General features: G+C 48.6%; 1 protein-coding gene across 2 annotated transcripts; it reads right to left on the bottom strand.

Moving 5' to 3' along the window:
• Positions 1-231: 231 nt before the first annotated feature.
• Positions 232-25,569, bottom strand: Ttf2 (transcription termination factor 2). Of its 2 annotated transcripts, none has more exons than XM_048351855.1 (23): positions 25,536-25,569; positions 25,359-25,461; positions 24,697-24,783; positions 22,999-23,065; positions 21,018-21,965; positions 20,340-20,454; positions 19,882-20,043; positions 18,950-19,077; positions 18,048-18,129; positions 15,888-16,007; positions 15,055-15,205; positions 12,891-12,996; positions 11,172-11,353; positions 9,788-9,941; positions 9,507-9,598; positions 8,048-8,130; positions 7,606-7,739; positions 6,693-6,863; positions 5,598-5,656; positions 4,272-4,422; positions 3,085-3,167; positions 1,746-1,820; positions 232-992 (listed from the first exon to the last, which is right to left on the bottom strand). In XM_048351855.1, the coding sequence occupies exons 1-23, from the start codon at positions 25,561-25,563 to the stop codon at positions 848-850; spliced, it is 3,426 nt and encodes a 1,141-aa protein (XP_048207812.1). In that variant the 5' UTR covers positions 25,564-25,569; the 3' UTR covers positions 232-847. The 2 variants fall into 2 exon arrangements, with proteins under 2 accessions (XP_048207812.1, XP_048207813.1); XM_048351856.1 differs by having other exon boundaries at positions 19,882-20,040.
• Positions 25,570-27,900: the final 2,331 nt, after the last annotated feature.

Raw genomic sequence — 27,900 nt, 5'->3', positions numbered from 1 at the left:
AACACATTTGTTACACTGTGCCAATGAGAACACAACTGCTGATAATACAAACACTAAATGACAATAGCCCTAAATGCTAAAATAACCAAAAATTACACACGCATTACATAAAGAAAACATGATGGGCTCAGTGATGAAATGAAATGACACAATCAAACTGATACTAAGTGATCCACGAGGTGAAACAATGTAAACAGCTGAGGACCATGTGCCAGCACAGAACCTAACCTGAGGCTCAGAAGCAATGCTGGGCGGAGGGGTGGTGGGGAGGGCTCTGGTCTCAGCTCAGTCTAGAGAGGCCAATGGGGGCAGCCTGGCAGCAATGAGATGGGATTTACCGGGTTCCATAGGGCAGTAGTACCTCCTTTGCCTCCCAGACGCTGGGGACCACAGGTGTACATCACCACACCCAGCAGCAGTGGGCTTTTTAAGCTTTACTGAAGCTGAAATATACTTCCACCAGAGTTGTCTTCCAAAGATTTGTGTGTGCGCTGGCTCTGGGGCTTGTCCTCGGCTAGGCGCTCTCTCTTACCTTTTTCACTCAAGGCTGACACTCTACCACGAGCCATGCCGCCACTGTGGCTTTTTGGTGGCTAACTGGAAGTGAGCGTCTCACAGACTTTCCTGCTGGGGCTGGCTTCCAAGCATTTTAACCTGAAATCATTGGAGTGCCTGCTGCTTGTTATGGAAGTGAGCTGACTGAGGCACTGGGTACCGTGGCGCCCGCACTCAGTCCTGGGGATAAGGTTCTTTCTGCTCCTCTGCAGGAGGCTGCTGGACAGCCGGTGAAGCACAAGATCATGGCTGGCCTGCCACGCCCAGATCCGGACACAAAGCAGCAATTAGGTCAGATGCCAAAAAGGACTTTGAGGTCAGCCAGGGTGAGCTTGGTGACGGACTCTCCCGACCCAGAGAGAACCTGCTTGGCCAAGTCTTTCTTCTTTTCTTGGAGTGCCAAGATCTTTTCTTCCACTGTTCCAGCACAAACAAATCTAAATGCAAACAGCAAATGATGAGAAACCCCGTTGCAGCCTACATGCTAGGGTATCCAAACCCCCACCACGCTGCTGGGGTTGATGTTATTTGTCCCTTCAAGCTCTCTTACCATCAGGTGGGGAAAGCCACACGATCTTTATGCCCATCTTAACTGTGTGCTCGGGCTGAATTTTTATTTTATCCTGAGGCACAGGTATCTGAGAGAGCCCCAAATAAAACAGGATATCCTATCCCAGAGCAGCACGGAGCCCCCGGCCAGTGGCTCATCCCCGCTATCCTAGCTCCTCAGGAGGCTGAGATCTGGAACTGTCATATGAAGCCCATTATGTTTATTTGTTTTGTTTTTGTTGCTAGTCCTGGGGCATGGACTCAGGGCCTGAGCACTGTCCCAGGCTTCTTTTTGCTCAAGGCTAGCACTCTACCTCTTGAGCCACAGTACCACTTCCAGCTTTTTTCTATATATGTGGTGCTGAGGAATGGAACCCAGGGCTTCATGTATACGAGGTGAGCACTTTACCACTAGGCCATATTTCCAACCCCCGTGAAGCCCATTATGGAAGTCCAGGAATTATCTCTATTAAACTAGGAAAAAAGCTCGAAGTGGCGCTGTGGCCAGCCTTGGGTCAAAAAACTAACGGACAACATGCAGGCCCTAAGTCTGTGTCCATTACTCACACAAAATTAAACAAACAAAAAAATCCTGCAAGGTTTTTGCAAGAGCAGTCTGGGAGGCCCTGGGGTCTTGTTACCTGTGGATGACAACATCCTTCTGCTGTCCCACTCGGTAAATCCGGTCACAAGCTTGGTCTTCTAGTGACGGGTTCCTGGGAAACAGAGGTGCAGCTCAGAAATTCACCCCAGAGCAGGTGACAAGCTGGAGACCACAGGCCACATCCAGCCGGTAGCCTTCATTTGTTAGTTTGCTTCTTCCACTAAAAATGCATGCTCGATTTTCAAGGGGGTTAAGAAGATAAAGCAAAACAAAGCACAAAGGCTATGCAACAGAGAAACCATTTAGCCTGAAAGATACGAACTATTTCCGGAAGTCTGTCACCCCATTCTAAGGCTGCTGTTGGATACATTCTGACTCTCCCCTGAGACAGGGCCAGGCTGTGACGATGCATCACCACCAACTAATGCTTATGGAAGGAGGTGAAATCCACAGGACTTGCCTGCCTTAGCCAGGGGACTTCCGCATGTCACGCTGCAACCCTGCAGGCTTCACCTCCCACTTGCAAATGTAAGTGCTGGCTAACCTTCTCAAACATGGACCCTTTCAGCCTCACCCCTCTTTCTTAGGACCAACTCCACATTACTTTCTTATCCACCTCTTTAGAATATCGGATGACAAGTTGCCATTTCAGGCAAGCAAGTCTACAACAAGACCCAAGTTCGTGCACGGCTCCCTCCCCAGTGCACGCACCTGGGCACTGTCCTGAAGGGAGAGCACAGGGCTGTTTCCATCAGGCTGGGCCACCCGGGGGACTAAATCCCAGCCAGTCCAGTGCCCACGCACAAGTGGAAACAGAAGCTGGTCCAGCACTGTACTATGTGTGTGTCTAGCATGGTGACACACTCTTCTGCCTTCTCCTGAAGGGATCTAGGGTTGAGGTCTCTCCGGAAGGCTCTCAACCACTCTGCCTAGAACAGGAACAGCCTCCAGGAAGAGCTCTGCTCCTATTTCCCACATTAGGTTACCAGGAATGTAAATGAACATTTCCATGAGTTCTGGGGTTCAGGTCCTGCTCTCAGCTGGCTCTGTATGGCCTGCCTCCTGTCAGCTTTCCCTAGTTATTTTGGAGGTGGAGTCTAGAAGATTTCTCTGCCTAGCTGGCTTCAAACCTCAGTCCTCCAGGTCTTACGCTCTGGAGTAGCTAGGATCATAGGTGTGAGCTACAGGTGCCCTGCATGAGAGAGTACTATGTTAAGGAGATCTCTGAAGCCCACATACAGGATCTGCACTCCCACCTGTTGAGAGCCTGGCATCTGTGGACACGCAGTACGTGCTCCATGCCAGAGGCGAGGTCCCGCAACCCCTCTAGCCCTTCTCCCAACACCAAGACAACGCAAGGGAGACCAAGAGCGTACCAGTGCATGTCCAGAAGAAAGAGATGGTTTCCTCCAGTGAGGTTTAGACCAACACCTCCAGCCAGGAGAGAGATCAGCATGACCTTCCAAAGGAAACACAAGGGACACAGGTTGGAGCTTCGGGGGCCCCAAAAGGTCTACATACTGAAGGCTTGGTCCCCCTCGTAGCACTATTTGAGGGTGTGGAACCTTTAAAGAGTATGGCCTTCAGTGAGGTCTTTAGGTCACGAGAGGAGGGGTAAAGGGAATGAGACCCCGGCCCTCAGCCCTTTCCTTGGTCTTTCCATGTCACAGCCCTGAACTGAGCAGCTGAGCTCCGCTGCACACCCTTGCCACAGGCCCTAAAGCTACAGGCCAGTGGGTGATGGGCCGAAATCTCAAAACCATGAGCCCAAATAAGCTCCTCCTCTTGTGCACAGTGGACTACTGCAGGTGTTTTAGTGAAAGAATGATAGTGACAGTAAGTTGAAGCCCAAGAACGAAACAGAAGAGCCACAGATCCCTATCAAATTCCCTGCTATTAAGTACTGAAACTTTCAAGTGCCACTTCATGCCACCCCTCCTGTGAATCAATCTCCAAAAACTGAAATATATGGATACATCATTTAGAGCCCAGTTAACATTCTGTAACCCAATGATCTTAATTCTACCCACTCCTGCCCCTCCACTGCTCCTAACTTTCCCGCCACCATCCGGCTCAAGGTTCCCATCCTTGCTCTGACTCAATGGCTGCTCTTCATGCTGGCTCAGAGCAGCCACAATTCCCCTTCCTGAAGACTCGCGTCCCTGACCAATGTTCCCTAGCCGCAGCCAGATGTCAAGAGCTCTTTCTAGTTCAGTTCTCACATCTTACTCTCTTTAGAGCACTTGTGCACTGACAAGTCAATGTCTAATGAGCTCTTCGCATCTGGAGAGACTGAAAGGATGGATATTTTAAAGCTGAGTTGCTTTATTATCTCTAGAAAAATAAGAATAATTTCATGCTGCTCCTGCTGCTTTTTTTTTTTTCTTTTCAGTTCCAGAGCTCAAACCCAGGGGCCTCATAGTCAGCTCTTTTGCCTATGGCTGGTGCTCTACCCCTTGAGCCATTCCTCCTGCCCAGCTTTTGCTGGTTAATTAGTCTCTCCTGGCTTTGAGTTGGGATTCACCAGTTCTCTGCTGGCGTGAGGCATCGGCGCCCGCCGTACCTGGGGGCCTCTCGAGTGGTTAAATGCCTCCACCAACTCCATTCTCTGTTTGGGGTTCACAGAGCCGTCGATAGTGGCGTGCGTCAGCCCGCGCTTCCTCAGGTGCACGGCGACCACCTTCAGCATGCTGGTCCACTGCGAGACGACGACGCTGGAAAGGAGGCAAAAGCAAGACCAACTAACGGGCTCACCTACACAGCTTCATGCATCTGCTAACCTTCCTTTCCTGGGGGAGGGCACTGCTGGGGTGATGCACCCCCATAGTCCGTGTGAAAAGGCTTGGGCTCTGGGTGCCAGGGCTGGGAAATGCCGTGTACCCCAAGGTGGAGGGAGAAGGCCCTTGAGGTTTCAGGGACTCCCATCTTTTCCCTGCAGCTCCCTCTGCTTCCAGGCTTGCCATGGACGCGCTCGCCCTGCCACCTTCACCAAAGTCCCCCAACCTCAGACCTGACCCTCCAAAATCGGGAGCCAGCTTGAGCCTGTCTTTGCTTCCTAAGTAGGAAGGTGAACTACTGCAGGCACACATTTAGGTCACACAGTAGGCCTGAACCCACGGCCTCCTGCTATCACATGGTTTTTTCACTCAAGATTGGCACTCTACTACTTGAGCCATACCTCCATGTCCAACTTCTGGTTGGTTAATTGGAAATAAAGACGCTCCTGGATTTGTCTGTCAGGGATGGCTCTGAACCTCAGCCTCTTGAGCAGCTAGGATACAGGCATGTGTCACTGGCACCCAGCTCTACATGCACTCTTGTCTTGTGCTAAGCCAAGCTAGAAAACATGGTGGCTAGATCCAAGTAACAACTCCAGCCTCCTTTTACTTGGGGGCTTAGTGGTCGTCCAAGGTTCTTGGTACTGCTTGAAAGGACCCATCCTGTGACAGCAGCCAGACACCCCACCACAGGGATGCCCGCTCCCCAGCCATGTTCTAATCCGAGAATTAAAAATTCAGACTCAAGTATTTCCTAATATATAAATGCAAATATGCTCCCCCCCCCCCACACACACTGTGCAGCACCTGACACACCGTCTCTCCAGCTCAGGGAGATCACTAGCAGCTCTGTGCTGGCTCTGCCTGAGAGTCCTCCCCGCCCCTCTGCCCCTCTGCTTTTGGAGACTGTGTTAGATGCCCAGCTCACAGTGCCCCTCTGGGCATATCCTTTTCGATGAGTGCCAGGAATACTTCAGTTAGAAATCATGGAGTTGTTCTATGGCCTCAGTGCTTACTGCAGAGGCTGGCTCATGGCCCTTGACAGAAAAGCTGAAGTTTATGACAATCAGCAGTAGCACCTTAATTGTTTGGATAAGGCAGGAACCCTTTACCTCTTCTGAGTCGCTGAATTTCTTCGGATTGCCTCCAGTTCTGCCAACAGCGAGGACACCTGGAAAAGGGTTGCACAGGTGTTGTGGTTCCCACAGCTGGCTTTCCTCCATCGCCTCTACCTGCGTGGCTGCAGCCGACTCCTGCTCAGACCTGTCCCTATTCCATGCTCTCCTCTGCAGCCAGAGGCTTCCCTGAAATGCAACCTGGATGGGGGGACCGTCCTGACTTTCCCAGGACATGGACCACACCATGTCTGTGACCTGCTGCCACTGCAGGTGTACCTTATGATCATTTATCACACTTCAATTATACCAGAACTCTTCCCCAAATAAGCCTCACCTTGTGTATTCTGTTCTCTTGGCCTTAAACAGCATTCCCGCCAGCCTAACATCACTTTTCGGCAATTCTTCCCAATAAGTACAAGTTAGGTAATAAATGCTGATAGATCCACTACTGCCCATGGCGCCTTTGTCTCTATCGCAGTCGTAGTCAGGCTGTAAGCACGACTCATGGCCCAGCATTGCTCGTTGGCTGTGCCTTTCTCCCAGGACTAAGATACTCTAAGCAAAGGCAGCATATGACTGGCCCATTTCTGTTCTCCTGGCCCCTAGGACATTGCTAAGTATCAGGTACTATCCTGGGATTCTTCAGAAGAAAACGAGACAGCTTTACCCACTTTAAGGGCTGCTCCTAGTCACTGAAGGCCTGTCCAGCCTCTGCGCAGGTGCTCCAGGCATTTACCTGGAGGCCTAAGGCATCACTCACTGCAAACAGGCAGACACCTGGGCAAGCCTCGAGCAGAGCTGGCTTCATTCTCCTGACCTCCCAGAAGACCCCACGGTCCTAGCTACTTAGGAGGCTGAGATCTAAGGATTATGAAGCCAGCAAGGGCAGGAAGGTCTGTGAGACTCCTACCTCCAATGAACTGCAAAAACCTGGAAGTAGAGCTGTGGCTCAAGTGATAGTTTTGAGCAAATAAGGCTAAGGGACAATACCTAGGACTTGAGTTCAAGTCTCAGTGCCAGCACCAAGTCCCCCTCCCCAAAGCAAAACCCCAAGTTCTCTTAGAGAAGAGAGAGGAGAGATGGAAGCACCTTGGTACTCTCTCTCATGTCTTCAAAGAGCTCCACTTTGAAGCTCATGCCATTCAGGGACACAGTGGGAGCTGAGTCGGAGTCGCGGAGCTCAGAGAGGGTGAGTGCGCTGAGCTGCTCCTCCAGGGAAAGAACAAGTCCTTCCCTCTTCAGCTCTGTGGGATCCAGGGCCTGCAAGGGCGGGAAGAAGGGCTGAGCGGCGAAGGCGCCAAGGCGCATTACTTGTGGATAATGTCTCTTGATTTGGGGAACAGTGTTTTGAAATGTATCTTTACTAACTCTTCAGAAAACCCTGCTCAAGAAGTGCAGGTGTGGCTCAAGGGTAGACTGCGCCAGCCTGGAGTCAGCAAGAGTTCATGCCCCAGAACTGGCACTCACACAGGCCCATGTAAGGTGTGACCTTTAAGGTTTTTAATCAAATCAAAGATAAATCAAGTGATTTTTTTTTAAGACTTGCCAGACAGATAACATAACCATTCTATTTTTCTCAGCTAGAATAATTCAGGTAAGTGAAGGACTACATTACCACAGCCGCTGGATTTCAGATGGGCTTTTACCCAATGTAAAAGCAATGCCACAATTTGTTTAACCACTTGAATTTTCCTATAAACCTAAAAGCCTCAATACTGAACGTTGCTAGCAGAATCAGCATTATAGCATTCTGAAATAGCAAAGCCTTCACAAGTGGGGGTCCTTTTTAACCATTTACCATTTCCCTTTCTTAAGCAATTAATCTAATAGTAAATAATAAAAATATACTCTCCTCGGCACCATGGAATCAAGACTGCTGTAACCTGGAGTAACACACACAGGTTCCCTCTTCCCTCCCCACCTCCTCCCACCAGCACCCTCAGCTAGGCCAAGCCTGGAGGTGGGGACTGGAGACGGGCGGGCCGGCCACGGCCCCTCTCACCGACTTCAGTAGGGAAAGATGGCAGCAGCACTGGCGGAGCCTCAGCAGCTGGGAGAGAATGTGTGCGGTGCTGGGGCCCCCGGAGCTGGCGGCTGCACTGTGTCCAGACCCGGGGGAACCAAATTCCTGAGCCACTGCCGAGAGAGAAGACGAACCCAGGAACTGAAGCTTAGAACAGACATCTAGAGAAGTAGGAACTAAATCATTAAATTTTTCTGGTCTGAGGTCGGGTAATTTAGGTATAACTCATGTCTGTAACATTTAAAAGCCATGTGGAATGAGCTTTCTATGTAAATAAAGCCGATCTCCTGAGCAATGGCAAGGAAGCGGAGTTGCCAGGTCAGGTCTATGCAGACGGTAGAGGGTCTGGCCTCCATCTGCTCCCTCAAGGGGCGGAACCCCATCTTCACTGCTGGACTTCCCTGGAGCGCTTCTGGCTCACCTCGAAGGAATGGGTTATTGGGGCTTCTTTCAGGTGGGCTCCCTCTGCTCTCTTGTCTCTTCAGATAGGACTGCAGCGCTGACCTGCCTCAAATCAAACAGAAAATGTGCACATTCCATCACTAAACAAAACAGGCTGTGAGGGTCACTGCTGAGCTGTGCTTAGAATATGCCTGGGGCAGATGCAGTCATGGGCTTCAGCAAAGATGCCAAGCTCATGGCGAACATCTGCCAAAAGTAATCATTACTTAAAGACATAGGGAAAAACCTCACCAGGTACTGGTGGCTCACACCTGTAATCCTAGTGACCCAGGAGACTGCGATCTGAAGATTGTGGTTTGAAGCCAGGCAGGGCAGACAAATTCAGGAGACTCTTATCTCCAATTAACCACCAGAAAACCAGAAGTGGTACTGTGGCTCAAGTGGTAGAGCACTAGCCTTGAGCATAGAGGCTCATGGACAGCACCAGGGTCCTGAGTTCAAGCCTCACAACTGACCAAAACAAAAAGCTAAGCAAGAGCATGAGGTCTGGAGTTTAAGCCCCAGTACTAGCATGCACACACACATGCACACACGCAGCTCGCACGTGCACACACATATCTCCACTATATGTTGATTAGCATACATGAGCACTACACAGGGTCCACTGTGCTGACTCGGCAGATCTGTAGAACAAATTCACCTCCACTATATTCCCTGAAGATCCCTCCCCACTCCCCTTTTCAGTGTTTGCTCAGCTTCCCTCACTCCTCCTCCCATTTTTACAAGAGCCAGCAAGGGGGTGTGAGGCGCACTGCGCAGAGCAGCACAGTGAGAGGGAATCTGGAATCTGGGGAAGGGCAACAGCAGAAAAGTGTAAGGAACCAACACCATGAAGAATTATTATAAAACCAGCTTTGTCCTATTTTCAAATTCAGGTGACATGTTAGCTGGCAGGTCAAAGACATATGTTCTCCTAATGGACTCTCAAGAACAGACAGAGCCCATACCCTAAATACATGTTTCCTTTTTTGGCAAGGCTGAGGGTTGATCTAAAGGCTCTGTATGTTCCAAGCAAGTGCTCTACCACCTGAGCCATGCTCCAACCCTTTTTGCTTTAGCTACTTTTCAGGTAGCTTTTGCTTTTCTCATCCATAAATGTGCACCACCACACCCAGCTTTTTTCACTGAGATGAGATCTAGTCCCTGCTTTTAAGTTACGAGGACTGCAGGTGTGAGCCACTGGACCTGCTCCTTCACAGCTGTGCCTCTAGGAAAGGAAGCTAGTGAAGAATAGGCTCAAGTTTGCCTTCAGTGTACACGAGGCAGAGTAAGACAAGAAGGACAAGGGAAAAGGGAGATTAAAAAGAGAATAGAAGTAAGTAACACCATCTATGCCATCAGCACAGTTAATGTGGTCCTAGACTCACTCACAGACAGGAATGAAATGATGCAGTTTCAGAAGGAACAACCTCACATACCTGGATCTTGCAAAGAAGACATTGTACACGGTCTGTTCATCTTCAGACAGCTTTAACTGGTGCAGCTGGAACGCACGCTGGGGAAGCAGCACCTAGAAGAGGAAGAGGAAGCTAAGCCAAGCACCAGAGCAATCACCAGGAAGTCTGGCCCACCCCCAAAAGAAGCGCCCCGTGTGCTGTGACAGGAGTGCCAGGACAGCCGCGACCCACCCCCCAGGCCCACCCCCTAGAGGGGACTGGGAGGCTGGCCCTCCTTCCCTGCCCTCTGTACACGTCATTACCAGGGGTTTACCGGCGGCATCCAGCTGGTCCTTCGTTCTCCTCAGCAGGAGGCTCTTGGTGAGAATGCTCAGCCGCTCTCCTCCCTTCTTGGATCCATTGTCCACCTGACTCTTCCACAGACTGAACTCATCAAATGGAGAACAGCGCAGAAATCTTTGTTGTTGTTTTTTGAAGTAGTGAGGATGGGATACAAGGTAGGGGAAGGACAAACATGAGAATGGGGTCAGTGCTCACAGTAAGACATCAGATGGAAACAGCACCACAATACGGGTTACACTTTCATTCCGCCATTTTAAACAGGACTCAGAAAATCTCAGCTAGGCAGATGAAAAGGTCCAAGTCAATAATGAAAACCCACATGGTAGAAATGTGAACATCTTCTAACAATGTCTACAGAGTCACAACAGGACAGAGAAGCAATCAGTAGAATTCATTCCTAAAGCTCCAAAGGCAAGGAAGAAGTTCCATAGCCTCTAACAGTCTGCCTTAACTGAAACTATGTGTTTATTTATTTTTGTGCCAATCTTTGGACTTGAACCCAGGGCATTGTGCTCTCTTGGCCTTTTCACTTAAGGCTAGAGCCACACCTCCACTTCCATGAAAGTTAAATGTTTTGTTTTATTTTATATATTTTAACTTTTTTTTTTCTTTTTGCAGTTCTAGGGCTTGCACTCAGGGACTGGTCACTGTCCCTGAGCTCCTTTTGCTCAAGGCTAGCACTCTACCACTTGAGCCACAGCACCACTTCTGGCTTTTTTCCGTTTATGTGGTACTGAGGAATTGAACCCAGGGCTTCATGCATGCTAGGCAAGCACTCTACTACTAAGCCACATTCCCAGTCTGAAAGTTAATTTTTAAAGTCGGCATTCTTTTCTGTTTTCCTCAAATCATTTCTAAGGCTGACCCTAGTCGTGTTTTAGGCACAAATAACCCAAACCATTAACCACACTGAAGATGACTTCTTCCCGAACTCAACTTGCAGTACAGTTTTGCATAGGGAAAGGATGGATATAACCAAAGTCAGGTAATCAATAGTACTTGGTCATAGTTTTAATTCTTTTTTTTCTTTGCCAGTCCTGGGGCTTGAACTCAGGGCCTGAGCACTGTCCCTGGCTTCTTTTAGCTCAAGGTTAGCACTCTACCACTTGAGCCACAGCTCCACTCTGGCTTGTTTATGTGGTACTGAGGAATTGAACCCAGAGCTTCACGTATGTTAGGCAAGCACTCTACGGCTAAACCACATTCCCAGCCCCCATAGTATTAATTCTTTAGCCCTTAAAGGTTGGCACAGTGGCCATCTGCTACAGAACAGGGAACATGACACGTACTAGAGGCCATGTGCTGGGCACCACTGACAAAGGCTGGAGGCTGGGGGTCACTCACTTGAGTAGTGAATACATGTCCAACAGGTTATTTTGAATGGGGGTGCCAGTGACGGCCCAGCGAGCCTGGGCTCGAAGCCTGCACACAGCGATGGACGCCTGCACTCGTGGGTTCTTCACACTGTGAGCCTCATCCAGTATGACGCGGGCCCAGACCACTTGGAACAAAGGCCCTGAGACACCCTGCAAAGACCAGGGGTGAGAGGAGCATGGAATGTGGAGGGGAAGGGGAGAAGTGGGGAGAAGCACCCCCATCACTGAGGACGTACTCTAATCCCAGGGTTGCATGGACAGTCCCACTGAACTCAGTGACACCACAGGGAGCCTCTCAGCTGTTCAGACAGCCAGGGCCCTTCAGAGTCTGTCCCAGAGCTTAAGAGGCCCCAAAATGTGTCCTAATTTGAGGGTTTGGATGTTTCTGTTGGTGTCAGTCCTGGGACGTGGACTCAGGGCCTCCTGCTATTGCTCAGCTCTTTTGCTCAAGGCTGGTGCTCTACCACTTGAGCCACAGCTCCATTTCTGGCTTTTTTTTGTGGGTTAACTGGAGATAAAGAGTCTCTCAGATTAGTCTGCCTGGTTTGGCTTTGAATCACAATCCTCAGATCTCAGCCCTCTGAATAGCTAGGATTACAGGTGTGAGACACAGGAACTTGGCCTTAACATGAATCTTCATTTATTCTTTCAACCCACATTTCAGCAAGGGCTCTAAGCCAGGACTTCTCCAGGTACTAAACCTTTACTAACAATCTACTTTAAGGTATGAAGTACTAAGCTCCACGTAAAGGGTAGTTCCAACTCCAGATTCCAGCTAGAAGATAAACGAAGGTAACAACTGCACCATGAATACACAGGTCACAGGAGATAACGTGGGATGGGGACAGTGGGGTTGAGGCCAGAGCGCCTGCCACACATCCCGGGGCAGCACCACCGCACAGGAGACCCCCACAGCCACACAGCTCTGTGCTCAAGGGCAGAGCAAGGACAGGGCAGGCAGGACCACAGACGCCCTGCAGGAGCGCGCCTGCACTTGGGAGGGATGAAGCCTGGTGGTCCGTGATCACTGAGTGCCTAATACCACACGTGTAGCAATTTGGGATTTTTCCTGAAAGCAGTGGCCAGCACTGGGAGGCTGGTTATTTGTAAGACGTCAGGGCTGCCAGGGCTGGAAGAGCATTCTAGGGATCCCTCAGCTCAGAAACCTCTAAATATCCTATAAAATCAGATACTCTTAGTAAAGATTAGTTCTTAGGCCAGGCACTGGTGGCTCATGCCTATAATCCCAGCTACTCAGGAGGCTGAGATCTGAGGCACATGATTCAAAGCCAGCCCAGCAGGAAAGTCTGAAGCTCTTACCTCCAACTGGATACCCAAAAGCCAGAAGTGGAGCTGTGGCTCAAGCAACAGAGCACCAGCCTTGAGCAGCAAGCTTAAGGGACAGTGCCCAGGCCTTGAGTTCAAGCCCTGGTACCAGTACTTATATATATATATGTGTGTGTATGTATATATATGTGTATGTGTGTATGTATGTATGTACCTATTTATGTATGTGTATATGTATACATATATATGCAAGTAAGTAAATACACAAGCAAATAAATAAGTAATAACAAGTAAACAAAAGACAGCCTAACACAGTGCTGAGTATCAATTCAGCGTTGTGTCACTGAGGCTGGGAACACTCTGTTAGGTGCCCCATCCCCCCATCACCCCCTCACCTCACCTGTGCACCAAGGGCCGCATCAGGGGCCTCCCCCTCCTGCTTCTCTGTGGGAGTCTCCTTGGCTAGTAGACTGTAAGTAGTTATCACGATGTCATACGTAGACAGGCTGCAGAGACACGACACAAAGCCAACAGTACATGATCCTTCTGTAGACAACAGAGGCAGAGCTGAGCTTCAGAAAGATGCTTGGGCTGGGAAAGCAACACAGAACTGACTTACGTCCTTCGTGCGCACGCACACACACAATTTTGGAAAGTTAAATTTTACTACTTGGTCTTTTCTACCTCTCAGCTCTGATTGCTTCTCAAGTCCGCTCACTACAGCTAGTAGAGCCTCCCCTAGAGGCAGGGCTCCAGCTGGGTTTCGTTAAGCCTGGTAAGTAAAGGCTTGGCCAGGGCACAAAGCAGAGCAGGGCTGGGAATTGATTTCAATAATAACCAAGATGGATGATACCAAAGTCCCAGAAAAGAGGAGGAAACCTTCCCAGCCCTGCTCACATCTCACACCAAAGGTGCTTTCTCCCCTCCCCTCCGCTCTACCATGGACTGTGAAGACCCAGTAATCAAATCACATGCCACAAGTATGGAGAAGTATGGAGGCCACCTTGCCAATACTCTATGCAGAGATTCTAATTAGAGGCAGTGAAGCTTACTGATGGCAACATAGACACGTTTGACATGCTTTATCCAGAGGCAGTAATGGCTACACCCAAGCCAGGCATGAGCAAAGGGATAACCAGTGAGAAACACCTTATTCTAAGGAAAAACTTTGAACGAAGGCAGGCCCCTGACAGCACTCTGCCAAAGGCCATGCTCCTGCTGTGCTGCCAATACTCTGTGCCTGTCCAAGCGAAGGCAGCTATAAGCCTCAGCTCACCAGTATGGCAGTGTATTCCCATAAGACTACTTACTGTCCTGCTCTTTCAGATTAAACATCCAGTATAAAGGTTGGAGAAACCTATTAGAAGTAGAAAAAACTTTGCTCTCATCTTTTTTTGTTTTTGTCAGTGGTGTGGCTTGAACTCAGGACCTGGGTGCTGTCCCTAAGCTCTTCAACTCAAGGCTAGCACTCTACCTATCACTTGAACCACAGCACCACTTCTGGTTTTCTGGTGGTTAACTGGAGATGAGTCTCATGAACTTTCCTGCCTGAGCTGGCTTTGAACCTCAATCCTCAGATCTCGGCCTCCTAAGTAGCTAGGATTACAGACGTGAGCCACTGGTGCCCAATGCTTTCATCTTTGATTAGAGCAACAAGTATTTATCTCAAAGTGTTATGTCATAATTAGAAGTAGAAATATTGCTTTGAAACTACGAGAAGCCAGTGGTACAGCTGAGCTGCAAAGAGCTTGTCTAGCAGGGACAAGGCCCTGGCTCCAATCCGCAGCACTGCCAATGAACAACCCCCTCCAAAACCCAGACGATACAGGTAAGACTAAGATTAGTGGCTGGGGTGCTCGCTTCTCCTTCCTAGGCACCCCATTCAAGAATTTGTAGTTAGGTTGACACATCTGAAACTTTTTTCCTTTTCTTTCTCTCTTTTATTATTTTCTTCTGTCTCTTTTCTCTTGCTCCCTTTTTGTTCTCTACGTTTGCGTCTTGAATTTTTTTATTTGCAGTTTGGGGAATCAAATTTGGGGCCTTGTACATGCTAGGCAAAGCCTACATCTTCAGCCCTAAATCATCCCAGACACAAGTCTAAAAGTTCTTAGATCGTTTATATATGAAAAACATAGCCATAAGAGTAGATACAAATACAGCCTACAGAATCTAAACATCTGATTTTGATCATGAGCTCAGCAAGACTGACATGGTTCCATTTCCATGAACAGAAACATAAAAAGAGTTCTAGAACCAGAACTTCAGCAACACAAGGGATTCTGTGACATTTCCTCATTTACCAGGGGATGCTGCTGCCGCCTGGTGGACATCTCTGGCATTGAACCTGTTGTTGGGAACAGTGACGAGGACGTAACAAAGTTACCACCAGGGCAGTATCTCAAGATCCCTCAGGAGAGCAAAGGTTTGGTGATGGTAGCAAAATCCCATCTGCCCTTGGTCTGCACACACCACCAGTGGTGACTAAGTGTGGAGCTGGCACACCAGAGGGTCCCCAGAACTAGGCCGAGCTGCTGGCCCCCCCCCATGGCTGCATGTGCACTTACACTTTGGCATGTCGATTCCGGTTCGGCCCATGGTAGAGATAGACTCTCAGTTGGCTGCTGTTCACCCGCTTCTCTACCTCGTTTCTCCAGTGATGGATCAGGGAGGCTGGACAGACAATCAGTGTTCCATGGGAAATGAAGCTGGAGGAGTCTGGAAAGAGAAAAGCAGGAATCAGCCCGCAGCTGTTTCTCTGCCCTGGCTCTGCACCTTCTGTCAGGACTTCTACACAAAGCTGACAGTGGGCCAGGAGATGCAAGAAATGATCTTTTAAACCAAAACTCTCTACCATTTTCTCCTACAAAAAGGGCCAGGCAGCAGCTTGAGCTACAAGTGAAAACCCTTCAAAAAAGAAAAGAAAAAGAAGAACCAGGCACCAGTGGCAAACGCCTGTAATCCCAGCTACTCAGGAGACTGAGATCTGATCACAGTTCAGAGCCAGCCAAGGCAAAAAGTCTGTAAGACTCTTCACTCCAACTAACCAGCAAAAGGCAGAAGAGGAGCAGTGGTTCAAGTGGTAGAGCACCAGCCAGCCTTGAGTAAAAAAGCTAAGGGACCCAACCCGAGTTCAAGTCCCAGTACTGTTAGAAAAGGTAAAGAAGAATTACTGCAATTAACCTAGAGCCCTGGCTCTCTCCGTAATTTTTTTCTGTCACAGACCAAGCTAAGTTTATAATAAAAGGAAACAGTCACTGAAACTAGCACACTCAGCCTCAGAGACGACGCCACAGGAAAGAGACTTGGTACTGCTTGGCAAGAGGATCCACGGGAGCTGAGAAGCATCTGTCTGGGGGTTCAGATTCTGTAGAAGATGGTACTAGACACTTGTATGTACCATCTTTGGAAAGCCACGTCAAAGCCACATTTTTGTCCTTTTCTTTGCTCTTTTCCTGGTATTTCTGGGTGAGGATGAGTGCAATCATGGTCAGGGTTTTCCCTAAACCCATATCATCCGCTGCAAAATGAAACATATTAAATGAGTGAGTGGCTAAGAGTAAAAAAAATCAACAGTCAAGAGATGAAGCGGGGGCAGACAGCGACCCATCTGCTTCAGTACCATCTACTAACTATGCTTTGTCTACCTAAACAGGTTCTTCATCCTGTTAAAATGAATTCTTGCCAGGTGCTGGTGGCTCACACCTGCAATCCTAGCTACTCAGGAGGCTGAGATCTGAGGCTCACAGTTCAAAGCCAGCCTGGGCAGGAAAGTCCCAAGAGACTTTTATCTCCAATTAACCACCAGAAAAGTGGAAGTGGAGCTGTGGTTTAAAGTGGCACAGCACTAGCCTTGAACAAAAAAACCTCAGAGACAGTGCCCAGGACCTGAGTTCAAGCCCTACAATGAACAAAAACAACAAAAAAAGAACTCTTGCCATTGATATGGAGATTTAGGCCAGATGTTTCTAGTTTCAAGAAGACACTCATGGATTTGGCCTGTGGCCCCAGTTAGTTGTAGGCCAGCCTGAGCAGAAAAGTCCATGAGACTCCATCTCCAAAATTACCAGCAAAACTGAGGGCTGTAGGGGCTGGGGATATAGCCTAGTGGCAAGAGTGCCTGCCTTGGTATACCCGAGGCCCTAGGTTCGATTCCCCAGCACCACATATACAGAAAACGGCCAGAAGCGGCGCTATGGCTCAAGTGGAAGAGTGCTAGCCTTGAGCGGGAAGATGCCAGGGACAGTGCTTAGGCCCTGAGTCCAAGGCCCAGGACTGGCCAAAAAAAAAAAAACTGAGGGCTGTAGGCATGAGTCAAGTGGTATGAGCGCAGTCAAGCAAGCAAGCCAACTGAGGCACTGAGTTCAAACTTTGATACCAACAAAATGAATAATAATGGATCATACTTTAGCTCCCTGTGAACTGACAGAACCGATTCCAGTTTGGTAATGCTGCCTAGACTTTTCATGTAAAAGAAAAAAAAAAAGACTAACAGACGCATACCACCATGGATTTGACTAGTGTTTGCCATACTTCAGGGATATTAACAGTCCTTCACGCCTAACCGGACACTTACCGGGCACCTGTCATCATGCTTATCTAATTTATTATTCATTAGCTCATCTAATTTATTTTTCATATTCTATCCATCCTATTGCCTCATCTTTTAATTGGTACTGACCCTCAGTCATCAGCCCTTATCTTCATCCAAAACAATCATCCGACAGAGCGGAAGATGGCAGCACGGCTATGGTTCAAACCCTCACTCTGCAGGAAGCGTGAACACAGCAGGCCTGCCCACTAATTTGTGAGAAGCATGCTTCCAGGGTTGCCCCATGACTGCTGCCCAGGGACTCAGATTTAGCTGGTTCTCAGCACTCCAGAACCAATGAGAACTACTCACTCTGCCTCAACCATTGGTGCAAACAGCACTTCATGCTGCACGCCTGCTCTGTCTCTAGGATTAGGCAGGTGTTCGTCCTCCAAGGAGGGAGCTACCATGGCAGGGTGGAAGCCTGGGAAACAAACCCCTAACAACTCACTGGTGGGCAAGAAGTGCGGTCTGTGTGAGCCACAGGCAGAGGACTCAGGAAGTGTGGGGCCTGTTTTCCTCTGCATTCCCTCGTTCCCTTTTGCCGACCTTGATCTGCATCCACCTGCTGTAACAGATCACAGCTGGCAGAAGGACTACCTGCTGTCGGAGCCTGGGTTAGCCCCATCCGAGTCGGGGTGGCACTGCTTTCCTCGAGTGCTTGCAGCAAAGAAGCTAGGGTCTGTGTGTGACGTGGCCACAGCCAGAGCTCCGGGAGCCCTCCAGCCAGGCACTCCACACCTGCCAGAAGTCCTAGACACCGCCACTGAATAAAACCCTCTGCCCCACCAGCCCCTCACTTTTGCTACAGTTGAGTACTCATGGACAAGAGGCTACACATTTCTAGTCTTTAGCATCCTCATCTGCAAAGTGGGGGAATCATAACACTGCACCACCAAAGCAATCCAGAATAGTCACCGCAACGCCTAAGACCCCAGGCATGGTTGGCACTGACAATACCACACTTACCCAGAATCCCTCCTTGTGGCTTCTGCCGTTCCCGCCACAGTAACCAGGCCAATGCCTGCTTCTGGTGTAGTAACAAAGGTACCTGACAAAGGTAATGCCAGATGGTACGTGTAAATACCCACGGAGAAGATACCCAGGTCCAGGCCTCAGCATTTGTATTAGGAATCCGCACCCTTACCCCCGTACACACACACACACACACACACACACACACACACACTCACACACTCACGCACGCACACAAGACCTGGTTTGTCTGCCTTATTAATTTGTGTTAATGCTGCACTAACCACTCTGTCAGCTTTTCCTAACTTGTCCCTTAAATCTGACTCTCTAATCAGCAACCCCGAGCATATTTTTTAAGTAGTAGTTTTTTAAGAGGACGCTCCTAGCACTTTTCTTTTTTTGTACAAGTATTGGGCTTGACTGCAGGGTCTGAGTGCTATCCCTTGAATTTTTCTGCTCAACACTGGCTCTCTAAACACCTGAACCACAGGTCCCTTTCTGGCTTTTTGCTGCACATGCTTGCCCAGCTGGCTTTGAAATGGGATCCTCAGATCTCAGCTTCCTGAGTAGCTAGGATTATAGGTGTGAGCCACTGGCATCTGACTGACAATTTCTTTTAAGGCACAGGTAGGTAGAAAATAATTACCAGCCTGGAGTGCTATGTCCCTAGAATTCCCTCCATACTTCCTATGTGGTGTACAAGGCACTGCAAGGCCCCCCAACTCCCCTCTCAGCTCCACTGTCATGTAATTACACACTTTCACTCAACCAGTGCTCCACAGGACTCTGTATGTGAAGCAAGGACTCCAGCGCAGCAAATGCAAAGTCCTCACTTTGACTCACTGCTGGACACTGGTGGGCCTCACCTGTAACCCTAGCTACCTTCCCCAGCTCACCTTCAAGCCAGGTGGGTCTTCTGCCATTGCTGTCTCCCCAGGACAGGACTCCAGCGAGCGGTGTAGTTCATCAATGGCTTCACTTGTGACTTTCCACAAGGCGTGAAGGCGATCTTGGTTCGTATATCCTGCACACAAACAAGAATTACCCAGAGACACCACAGTTTCTGTCCTACCAAGCATTGCAGAAAGGTTATTATTTGCCCAGTGTTAGGTCCATACTCACTGAAAATTCTGGTTTCCAAAGCTGGAAGCTGGTGGCTTACACCAGTTATCCTAGCTACTCAGTAGGTGAGATCTGAGGAATGCAGTTCAAAGCCAGTCCCAGCAGGAAAGTCTCTGAGACTATTATCTCCCATTAACCATGAGAAAACAGGAAGTACAGCCGTGACTCAGAGAGTTAGACCTGAGCAAAGAGCTCAAGGACAGTACCCAGGCCCTGAGTTCAAGCCCCCTCTCCTCCCCTGAAAAATCTGGTCTTCATGTTCACTTGAGCCTTAGGCCTCTCTAGAGAGGCAGCAGCCTGGCCCTCTGCATCTCACAACATTTTAAAGGCTACTACAGAAAAACTGCCCAGCCCGAGTCAGCATCTCCTGATGCCAGCCACACCTTTCCCACATGTGAGCACACTGAACAAATGGCATACCACCTCTATACTTCTTGTTCTTCTATATCTGCCTGGAGGGTTGTGGAATTGCAAATAACAATCGTAATGTAGAACACAACAACAGCATGATGAAAAGCCCTAACTTCAAGCCCCAGTATAGGCACAAAAAAAAAAAAAAGAAAACAAGCTCTACTACGGTGGGCACCCAGGATCTGGAATATATGTGCAACTTTCAATCCAAGACTAGTTTCTCTCTCCTTCCTCATAGGCACAGACATCTGCCAGGTGTCAGCCCTTCACTGCAAGGCTGGGCCTGGGGTCCTACCTCCAGCCGTTGACCGGCAGGCTGCCTTTAGTCCTAGAGAGTCCAGAGGCTGGGCGGCACGACCCTGAAGGGGCTGGGGAGGCACCAGGTGGGGGGGCTCAGTAGTTTTGGTGGCATTCCTCTGCTGTGGTGCTTGAGAGCTGCTGTTCTCATTACTTCCTGCTGGAGAAACAGAAGCAGAGCAGACTGGAGACAAGTGAGGAAGTGTATGTGTGGAGTGGGGTCAAGGGTCGCGGTCATCCTCAAAAGCTGAGAAAGGCCTCCTAGGGAACAGAGGTCTTAGACCAAGAAGATGTTCCTCTGCAGGAGCAAGAGTGTTTTTACAGGTCACAGGGATAACCTAAATGGTCAGAAGCAGAGGACAGAATGGAAAGGGGAACCAATCAACACATTCTTTAACAGAATGCCTCTAGTCAGGATCATGAAAACCCCAAGTTCCCAGGCTTCATCCCTTTTACCTTGCTCTGGGGAGAGGGCAAGAGCACCAAGGGACTCCTCCAGTGCCTGAATTTGCTTGAGCAACTTCTCCCCCTTGTCTGGAAGAGCCTGGATATTCACCGATGCCAGTAAGCTCTGGAAAAAAGATCCCATCAAATGCATCCCTCCTTTCCAGTTGTTCAAATTAGAATAATCTATCAGGCCCAGCACCGATGACACATACCTGTAATCCCAGCTACTCAGAAGGCTGAGATCTAGGATTGTGGTTCAAAGCCAGTCCTGAGAGCAAATCTGAGAGACGCTTATCACCACTTAACCAGCCAAAAGCAGGAACTAGAGCTGTGGTTCAAGTGGTGGAGCACCAGCCTTGAGTAAAAAAGCTAAGGGCAAACTCGAGGCCCAGAGTTCAAGCCCAAGTACCAACATAAAAGAACAACAACAACAACAACAAAAACTAACATAGCATAACATACCAAAATTCTGAAATGGTCTTTTGATTGTATATAAACAGGACCTTTTTTCTTTAAAAAAAAAAGCAGCTGGTTTACTAATCCTGCAAATATAACCAGAAAGGATAGCCACTGAACAAGGGGCTGGAAACCTTCTGCACTCCTCCCCTCAGCCCACAGGTGGGTGGGTGCTCTGGCCCAGGCCAAGCAAGTCTGGACAAGCCATGAGGCTCTCATGTCAGCAGTTACCTTCTTCTGCTTCAGCTGGGTGACGATGTCAGCAGTTACCATCTTCTGCTTGGGTTGGGAGGCAAGGTGCACACATTGGGTGGTGGGGGCTGACGGCTGGGGCTTCTCGGAAAGTGCTGCGGCTCTAGATTCTTCTCTTTGTGACCGCTGACCAGGCAGCAGAAGTGTCTCCTCCTCCTCTGAGTCCTTGGTTGAGTCAAAGAGAAGAGGGCTCCCTGGCTCGGAGGAAACATCCTCCTCCTCTTCACTGTCTTCACTGCTGGAGGCAGATTGGTGCCCCCCTCTCCGAGCATGCCCCATGGAAGCAGGCCCATGGGCCTCTGAAGACCTCCGAGGTAGCCCTTCCTTGAAGGTCCTTGTGCCTGGGCCGTGCTCTGCCTTTGTTTCCTTAGCCTCCCAGTTCAAAGGGTGCTCCCTGCCATGATGACCCCCCTTCTGGGGCTGGCTTTCTGGGTTCTGGTGAGGGGAAGATGGGGCTTCCTTTTCTCTTGGAGGCTCTGCTCTATTTTGGGGATCCTGGTTCTTGTCATGTGACTCCAGGGCAGAGCCTGCTTCCCACGCAGGGTTCCCACAGCGCTGCCCAGAGGTATGGCCTCCGCTTCCGGATGTACTGCCTCCTGTTGCCTCAGTGCTCTCCCCCCTCGATGACTCTTCAACTCCAGATTGTGTCCTCTTCACCCCCAGGTCAGATGCAGGGCCTCTCTCCATCTGGCGGTTCCACTCAGGCTTCTGCTCCGGGCAGTCCACTTGCTGCCTTCCCTTTTCCTCCAGCTTCTGGTCAGCCATCCTTTCCACATCTTCCTCATGGAGGATGTGTTTGAAGAGTGCTGGCTTCTTACTCTTGTCCAGCACCTTGAAGGGATTTCTCTGCTGGCCGGAAAGGTGAGGAAAAGTCTCAGACGTAGGCTGGGACTTACTGGTGACAGGGGGGTCTTTTGATTTAGGATCCTAAGGGAATGAAAATGATTAATCATAATATAAAATTATGTAGCCTTCCTAACCAAAAGGAAGACACACAATATAAATAGCTCCCATATTTCTAGACATTCCTGGTATGGCTTCTGCATCTAAGAAAGATTAGGATCCAAACACAAAGAGTAAGTTCTTAACTTCCTTTTGTGTCAGAACCAGGATTTGAACTCAGGGCTTCACACTCTCATTTGGCTTTTCCACTCAAGGTGGTGCTCTACCCCTGGAGCCACAGCTCCCGTCCCATTCCCAATGTCCTGGCTATCTGCAGGGTGTGTCCTAGCCCTATCAATCCAGAGCCTTATCAATTACACTTAGCATATGCCATTACCAAGTACATGTTGGTCTATAAAAAGATGGGGAAATTAGTCAACAAAATCTCATTTTTTCTTGTATTTAAGACCTTAAAATACTTAAGTAAATACAACAGAAGGCAAATAATGAAAAAACATTTTTTAATTTTGGTGTGTGGCAGATCAAACTCAGGCCTATATATGCTTGACAAGCAGTCTGCCACTGAACTATATCGCTAAAACATTATTGAATTCAACAAGTGGTCCTTTGAATTAATCGTCCCAGTTAAGTCCAGCTGCTTAAAGAGAAAACTTTCAGAGACAGTTTGATGACCAACCAGTTTACTGGACTTCAGGGTCATTTCCATTAAAGCCATACATTAATAATATATTCAACTCGGACTACAGGGTTGTCTAGCAAGTGCTATGCCACTTGAACCAGGCACCAGTCCTTTTAGTTACTTTTATAGATGGGTTTTTTCTTGCCCCAGCCAGACTCAGACTGAGATCCTCTTATGCCTCCAGTGCACCTGGGACAGTAACTGAACTATGTCTGGGCTGTTGGTTGAGATGAGGTTGTGCTAACATTTTGCCTGTGCTGGAATGAATCACAATCAGATCTCCTCTTGAATTATCACCTAGGATTATAGGCATCCATGCTGTGCTGAGCCTCAGAAGTCTTAACATAGTGGATCTGAAAACAGATAAAGAATTCCTACCTTCCATGGAACATTTCCACACCAGCGTTTCCTCTCTGCCTTACCTCTAGCGCATCGGAAGAACAACCTAATGAAATATAAAGTACTAATAACTGAGGCTATAAAAAATATATTGAGGGGCTGGGAATACAGCCTAGTGGCAAGAGTGCTTACCTCGTATACATGAAGCCCAGGGTTCGATTCCCCAGCACCACATATATAGAAAATGGCCAGAACTGGCGCTGTGGCTCAAGTGGCGGAGTGCTAGCCTTGAGCAAAAAGAAGCCAGGGACAGTGCTCAGGCCCTGAGTCCAAGGCCCAGGACTGGCAAAAAAAAAAAAAGAGAAATGATTTTCTTTTCCATTTTTTTTTGCCAGTCCTGGGCCTTAGACTCAGGGCCTGAGCACTGTCCCTGACTTCTTTTTGCTCAAAGCCAGCACTCTACCACTTGAGCCACAGCGCTACTTCTGGCCTTTTCTGTGTATTTGGTGCTGAGGAATTGAACCCAGGGTTTCATGCATGCTAGGCAAGCACTCTACCACTAGGCCATATTCCCAGCCCTGATTTTATTTTTAATCCATGAACACATCTGTAACTATTTGATCCTAGCTTTGAGAGGTCACTTGAGACCAATCACTCTTAATATAGATTTTTAAAAAAATGCATAGCACATCGGGATTTGAACTGTGGACTTCATGCTTGTCAGACAGGCAACTCTACCAGTTGAGCCATGGCCCCTCATCATACCAAAGAATGTTCTTAAGGATGAAGAATTGGGACAAAGATGACATGGTAACAGACTGCACAGGTTTATTATTTTTATTTTGTAAAGAACAAATAAAGTGAGGACATCTACCAGCAACAGTTGCTATAATAAGAAGAACAATGCCCAGATACTGTGTGCACCTGGCAGGCTATCACAATACTGCCTAAAAAATGAACCTGAACCCACCCCAATTGCTAGATCAAGTCCAAGTCCCAGGAAATGCAAAGGAGCAAAAAAAACTAGAATATGGGGAGCATCACAGGAAAAGACTATAGTCGGAACAACCTGATCCCTCAACCAAGTAATTCACAATATATTCTCTTTATTCCAAGCTATCTTTGTCTGTTGTTCATACTTATTTAAAAGTGCTGAATAAAATAGAACCATTTTTTTAATTACCTAAAAGGATTCCTATAAACTTTAAGTAAGTTAAATCCTTAAACTTTCTACCCTTGGGTAGAAGACTCTGTAAAATTTAAATTCTTTAACCTGGTAATGTACTCAATCAAAAATTATTTTTTAAAAAAGCAGCTGGGTGTCAGTGCCTCACATATGCAATCCTAGCTACTCACAAAACTGAGACCCAGAGGATCTTAGTTCAAGGCCCACCTGGGTAAAAAAGTTCACAAGACTTTATCTCCAAATAATTAGCAAAAAGCCTGCTGGATTCAGGGAAGTTGCAATTTATTGCATACTTAGCATACATTTAGATCCTTTTTTCTCATTCTATTACCAGAATTACAAGTTGGCAGTGATTGCTACTGGTGAACTGAGATCAGCTACAGAGTCAGACAAGGTGATCAAAGACCTGCCCATCCTGAACTTAATATTCACTCTCTCTCCGTGTGTGTATATATACACACATTTTGTTTTTTAATAATGACTTTAAACCTAGCAATCTGCAAACTCTCTTAGGAAAACAAGGGGGAGCATTCATCTAGAGTTACACTTACCTGTGTTCTTTCTTACCCTGTGGCAGAAATAAACCCTGAAGCTCTACCACAGAGTCTTCATGTAATAAACAGTGAGAAACGGGAATGCTAGAGAAAATGAAAATAAGAACTTTACTTCAGTAAACCAAATCTTAATAAATCAAACCTTATCCGTGTGCTTTCCTATCAGGGTGGTCTGAGCCTCCAACTTTTCCCACTTGCATAAAGTATGACAGCAAGTGTGTGTGTGTGTGTGTGTGTACACGTGCGTGCCAGTATTGGGGCTTGAACTCGGAACCTCACACACTAGCTTGCCTTTTCTGCTCAAGACTGGAGACTCACATTTTTGAATTCCAGCTTTCAGGTCTGAAAAACCTAAATTCTCAAATCTGTCAAGTCCATCAGCTCACCCTGACGGACAGGAGGTGGCCAAACGTGGAGGGAGCTGGGAGGCCTGATGTCCAGGGGTTCTGAAGTGGGCGGGGGGGGGGTATCGGGGGTTCTGAAGGAGGGGGGTCCGGGGGTTCTGAGATGGGGTCCGGTGGTTCTGAGGATGTGTCCGGGGGTCCTGAGGGGGGGGGGTCTGGGGATCCTGAGGGGGACCTGGGGGTTCTGAGGGTGGTCCCGGGGTCCAGGGGGTTCCGGAACCCGGGCCGGGCGGCATCCCACGCAGGCAAACTTACTCCGTGGGCCGGACGAAGCCGCACGTGTCCGCCCGGCACACATAGAAGCTCTTTCCTCTGTTCGGGCCATCGCGGACGCCGGTCTTCAGGAAGCAGAAGGTTCCTGAGGAAACAAGAGGGTCAGCACCAGTGCCTGGCCAGCCCGGCCGGCCCGGGGCCCGGAGTTCCCGGCCTCACCGTGCGACGGACACCGGACAGCGTCCATAACGCCAGCTCCTCTTGCAGGAAGCTCCGCCCCCGCCGCGCCTCGCCTTTGACCCCGCCCCTCCGCGTGGCAACCAATCACCATCCAGCTCTTGAAGTCTCACACCGCCCCCCTGCAACTTTCCGCCCTAGTCTCGGCTCCGCCTTCGTCGATCAGCAACCAATCATAGGAAAGATTCGCTCATCTTCAACCAATCACAGAGGCTCTTAGGCTTAATGAGCGCGAAATCAAACTTGGCGCGAGGGGGCGTGGAGGCTTGCGGCCCGGGCCGACGCCTAGCGGGAGCCGGCCGACCCACAGCTCCCGAGAGCCCTTAAGGATCAAGAAGGACTCCAAAGATGGGCAGTGCCAACTCACGCCTGTAATACCAGCTACTCAGTAGGCTGAGATCTTAGGCTCGCGGTTCGAAGCCAACCCAGGCTGGAAAGTCCGTGAGACGCTTCTCTCCAATGAACCACCAAAAAGCAGGAAATGGGGCTGTGGCTCAGGTGGTAGAGCATCAGCCTTGAGCAAAAAATCTCAGGGACAGCTTCCAGGCCTGAGCCCTAGTACCAACACACACACACACACACACACACACACACACACACACACACACACACACAGAGTCACTCGAACCAGGCCCTCCAGCCAGGCTTTTTCCTGGTTATTTTAGAGATGGGCTGGCTTTGAGCTATGACCTTCTGGATCTTGGCTTCCTGAGAAGCTGGGATTACAGGTGAGAGCCAGGGGGCCTGCCTGGGTCTTGTGCTTTGGGTCTGGGGCCCGCCTGGAACTGTGATATTTTCATCCCCGCCCCCCCCCCCCCCACATTGGGAAGGTAATGGTTCCCCAAGCTCACTCAAGACCTATTCACAGGGGCTGGGGATATGGCCTAGTGGCAAGAGTGCTTGCCCCGTATACATGAGGCCCTGGGTTCAATTCCCCAGCACCACATATATAGAAAATGGCCAGAAGTGGCGCTGTGGCTCAAGTGGCAGAGTGCTAGCCTTGAGCAAAAAGAAGCCAGGGACAGTGCTCAGGCCCTGAGTCCAAGCCCCAGGACTGGCCAAAAAAAACTAAAAATAAAAATAAATAAAAAAGATCTGTTCACAGCGGACCATCTGGACAGATGCCGGGCCCCATTTCAAGCCTCAGCACTTCCGGCCCCGGCACCTGATGTCTAAACCCTCTGGTACAGAAGCCATGAATAACATACCTTTCTTCCAGTGAAAGCTAATTTTGCTTTCCTCTGTGTGGTCAAACTGTGTGTACTTGGTATACTCTCCTGATTTTAAAAATCAAGGAAGGGTTAGAGGAAAAGAAAACGTATCTGAGCTTGTCATCAGTTCCATCAGTGAACCAAAAGGGAGGAATGGGCATCAGATTTGTTGATGGAGAGGGACTTCGTACGCCAGCCATCGGGGACCATATGTCTCAGACATACGGAGTGACACATGTACTCATGGGGATGGAGCCAGGAGGGCTGTGATGTCTAGAGAGTCTGGGCCACAATGAACACAAATGTTACAGGGGCCCAGAGAGAGGAGACAACACTTGAGGTATCATTTGTTAATCAAGCAGTATTTGTTAAATGGCTTTGTGTGTTCCCAGTGTGGAGATGATGCTTGGGAGGAAATAAAGGGCACTTGAAGTGCCCTTATAAAACAACTGTTCTCATCACAGGAAACTCCCAGAATAGAGGAGACTGAAACCTTACATGGCAAATATAAAATCGCAAATGTCAAGATGAATAGAGGGCTGGAGAAAGATGTGACTGGAATTCCAAAGTAGAATTAGTATCTAGGTCACTTCTTATCTGAAATACACAGAAATACACTCTAACATAAGACACAAACAAGCAAATAGTTGAGCATATCTCTCTCTCTCTTCCTCTCTCTCTGTCTCTCTCTCTCTCTCTCTGTGTGTGTGTGTGTGTGTGTGTGTGTGTGTGTGTGTACTGAGACGAACTTTGCACTCGTGTTTGGCTTCTTCTTTCAAGGCTGGTCTCTACCATTTGAACCACAACTCCACTTAAGTATTTTTGCTGGTTAATTGGAGATAAGAGTCCACAGACTTTATTACTCAGGATTGGCTTTGAACTTTGATTCTTAAGATCTTAGACTCCTGAGTAGATAGGATTACAGGTATGAACCACTGGTGCCCAGCTATGTAGGAGCATTTTCATTATTCCCAGATTGTAATTCTTGCAATGTAGAGATCTTTGTGTACATGGCCAATAGATGCCATATGGGAAGGTACAGATCATAAATATCGGATTTGTAGGAAAATGTACATGATAGTTATTATTTTGCATAATACCAATTTGTAACAAATAAGACAAAATCAATTTTTTAA

The sequence above is a fragment of the Perognathus longimembris genome, chromosome 7 (genome assembly GCF_023159225.1).
Source record: "Perognathus longimembris pacificus isolate PPM17 chromosome 7, ASM2315922v1, whole genome shotgun sequence".
NCBI classification, from domain to species: domain Eukaryota; kingdom Metazoa; phylum Chordata; class Mammalia; order Rodentia; family Heteromyidae; genus Perognathus; species Perognathus longimembris.
Note: the sequence above shows the minus strand (reverse complement) of the source record. Positions and strands in the feature narration are given on the sequence as shown.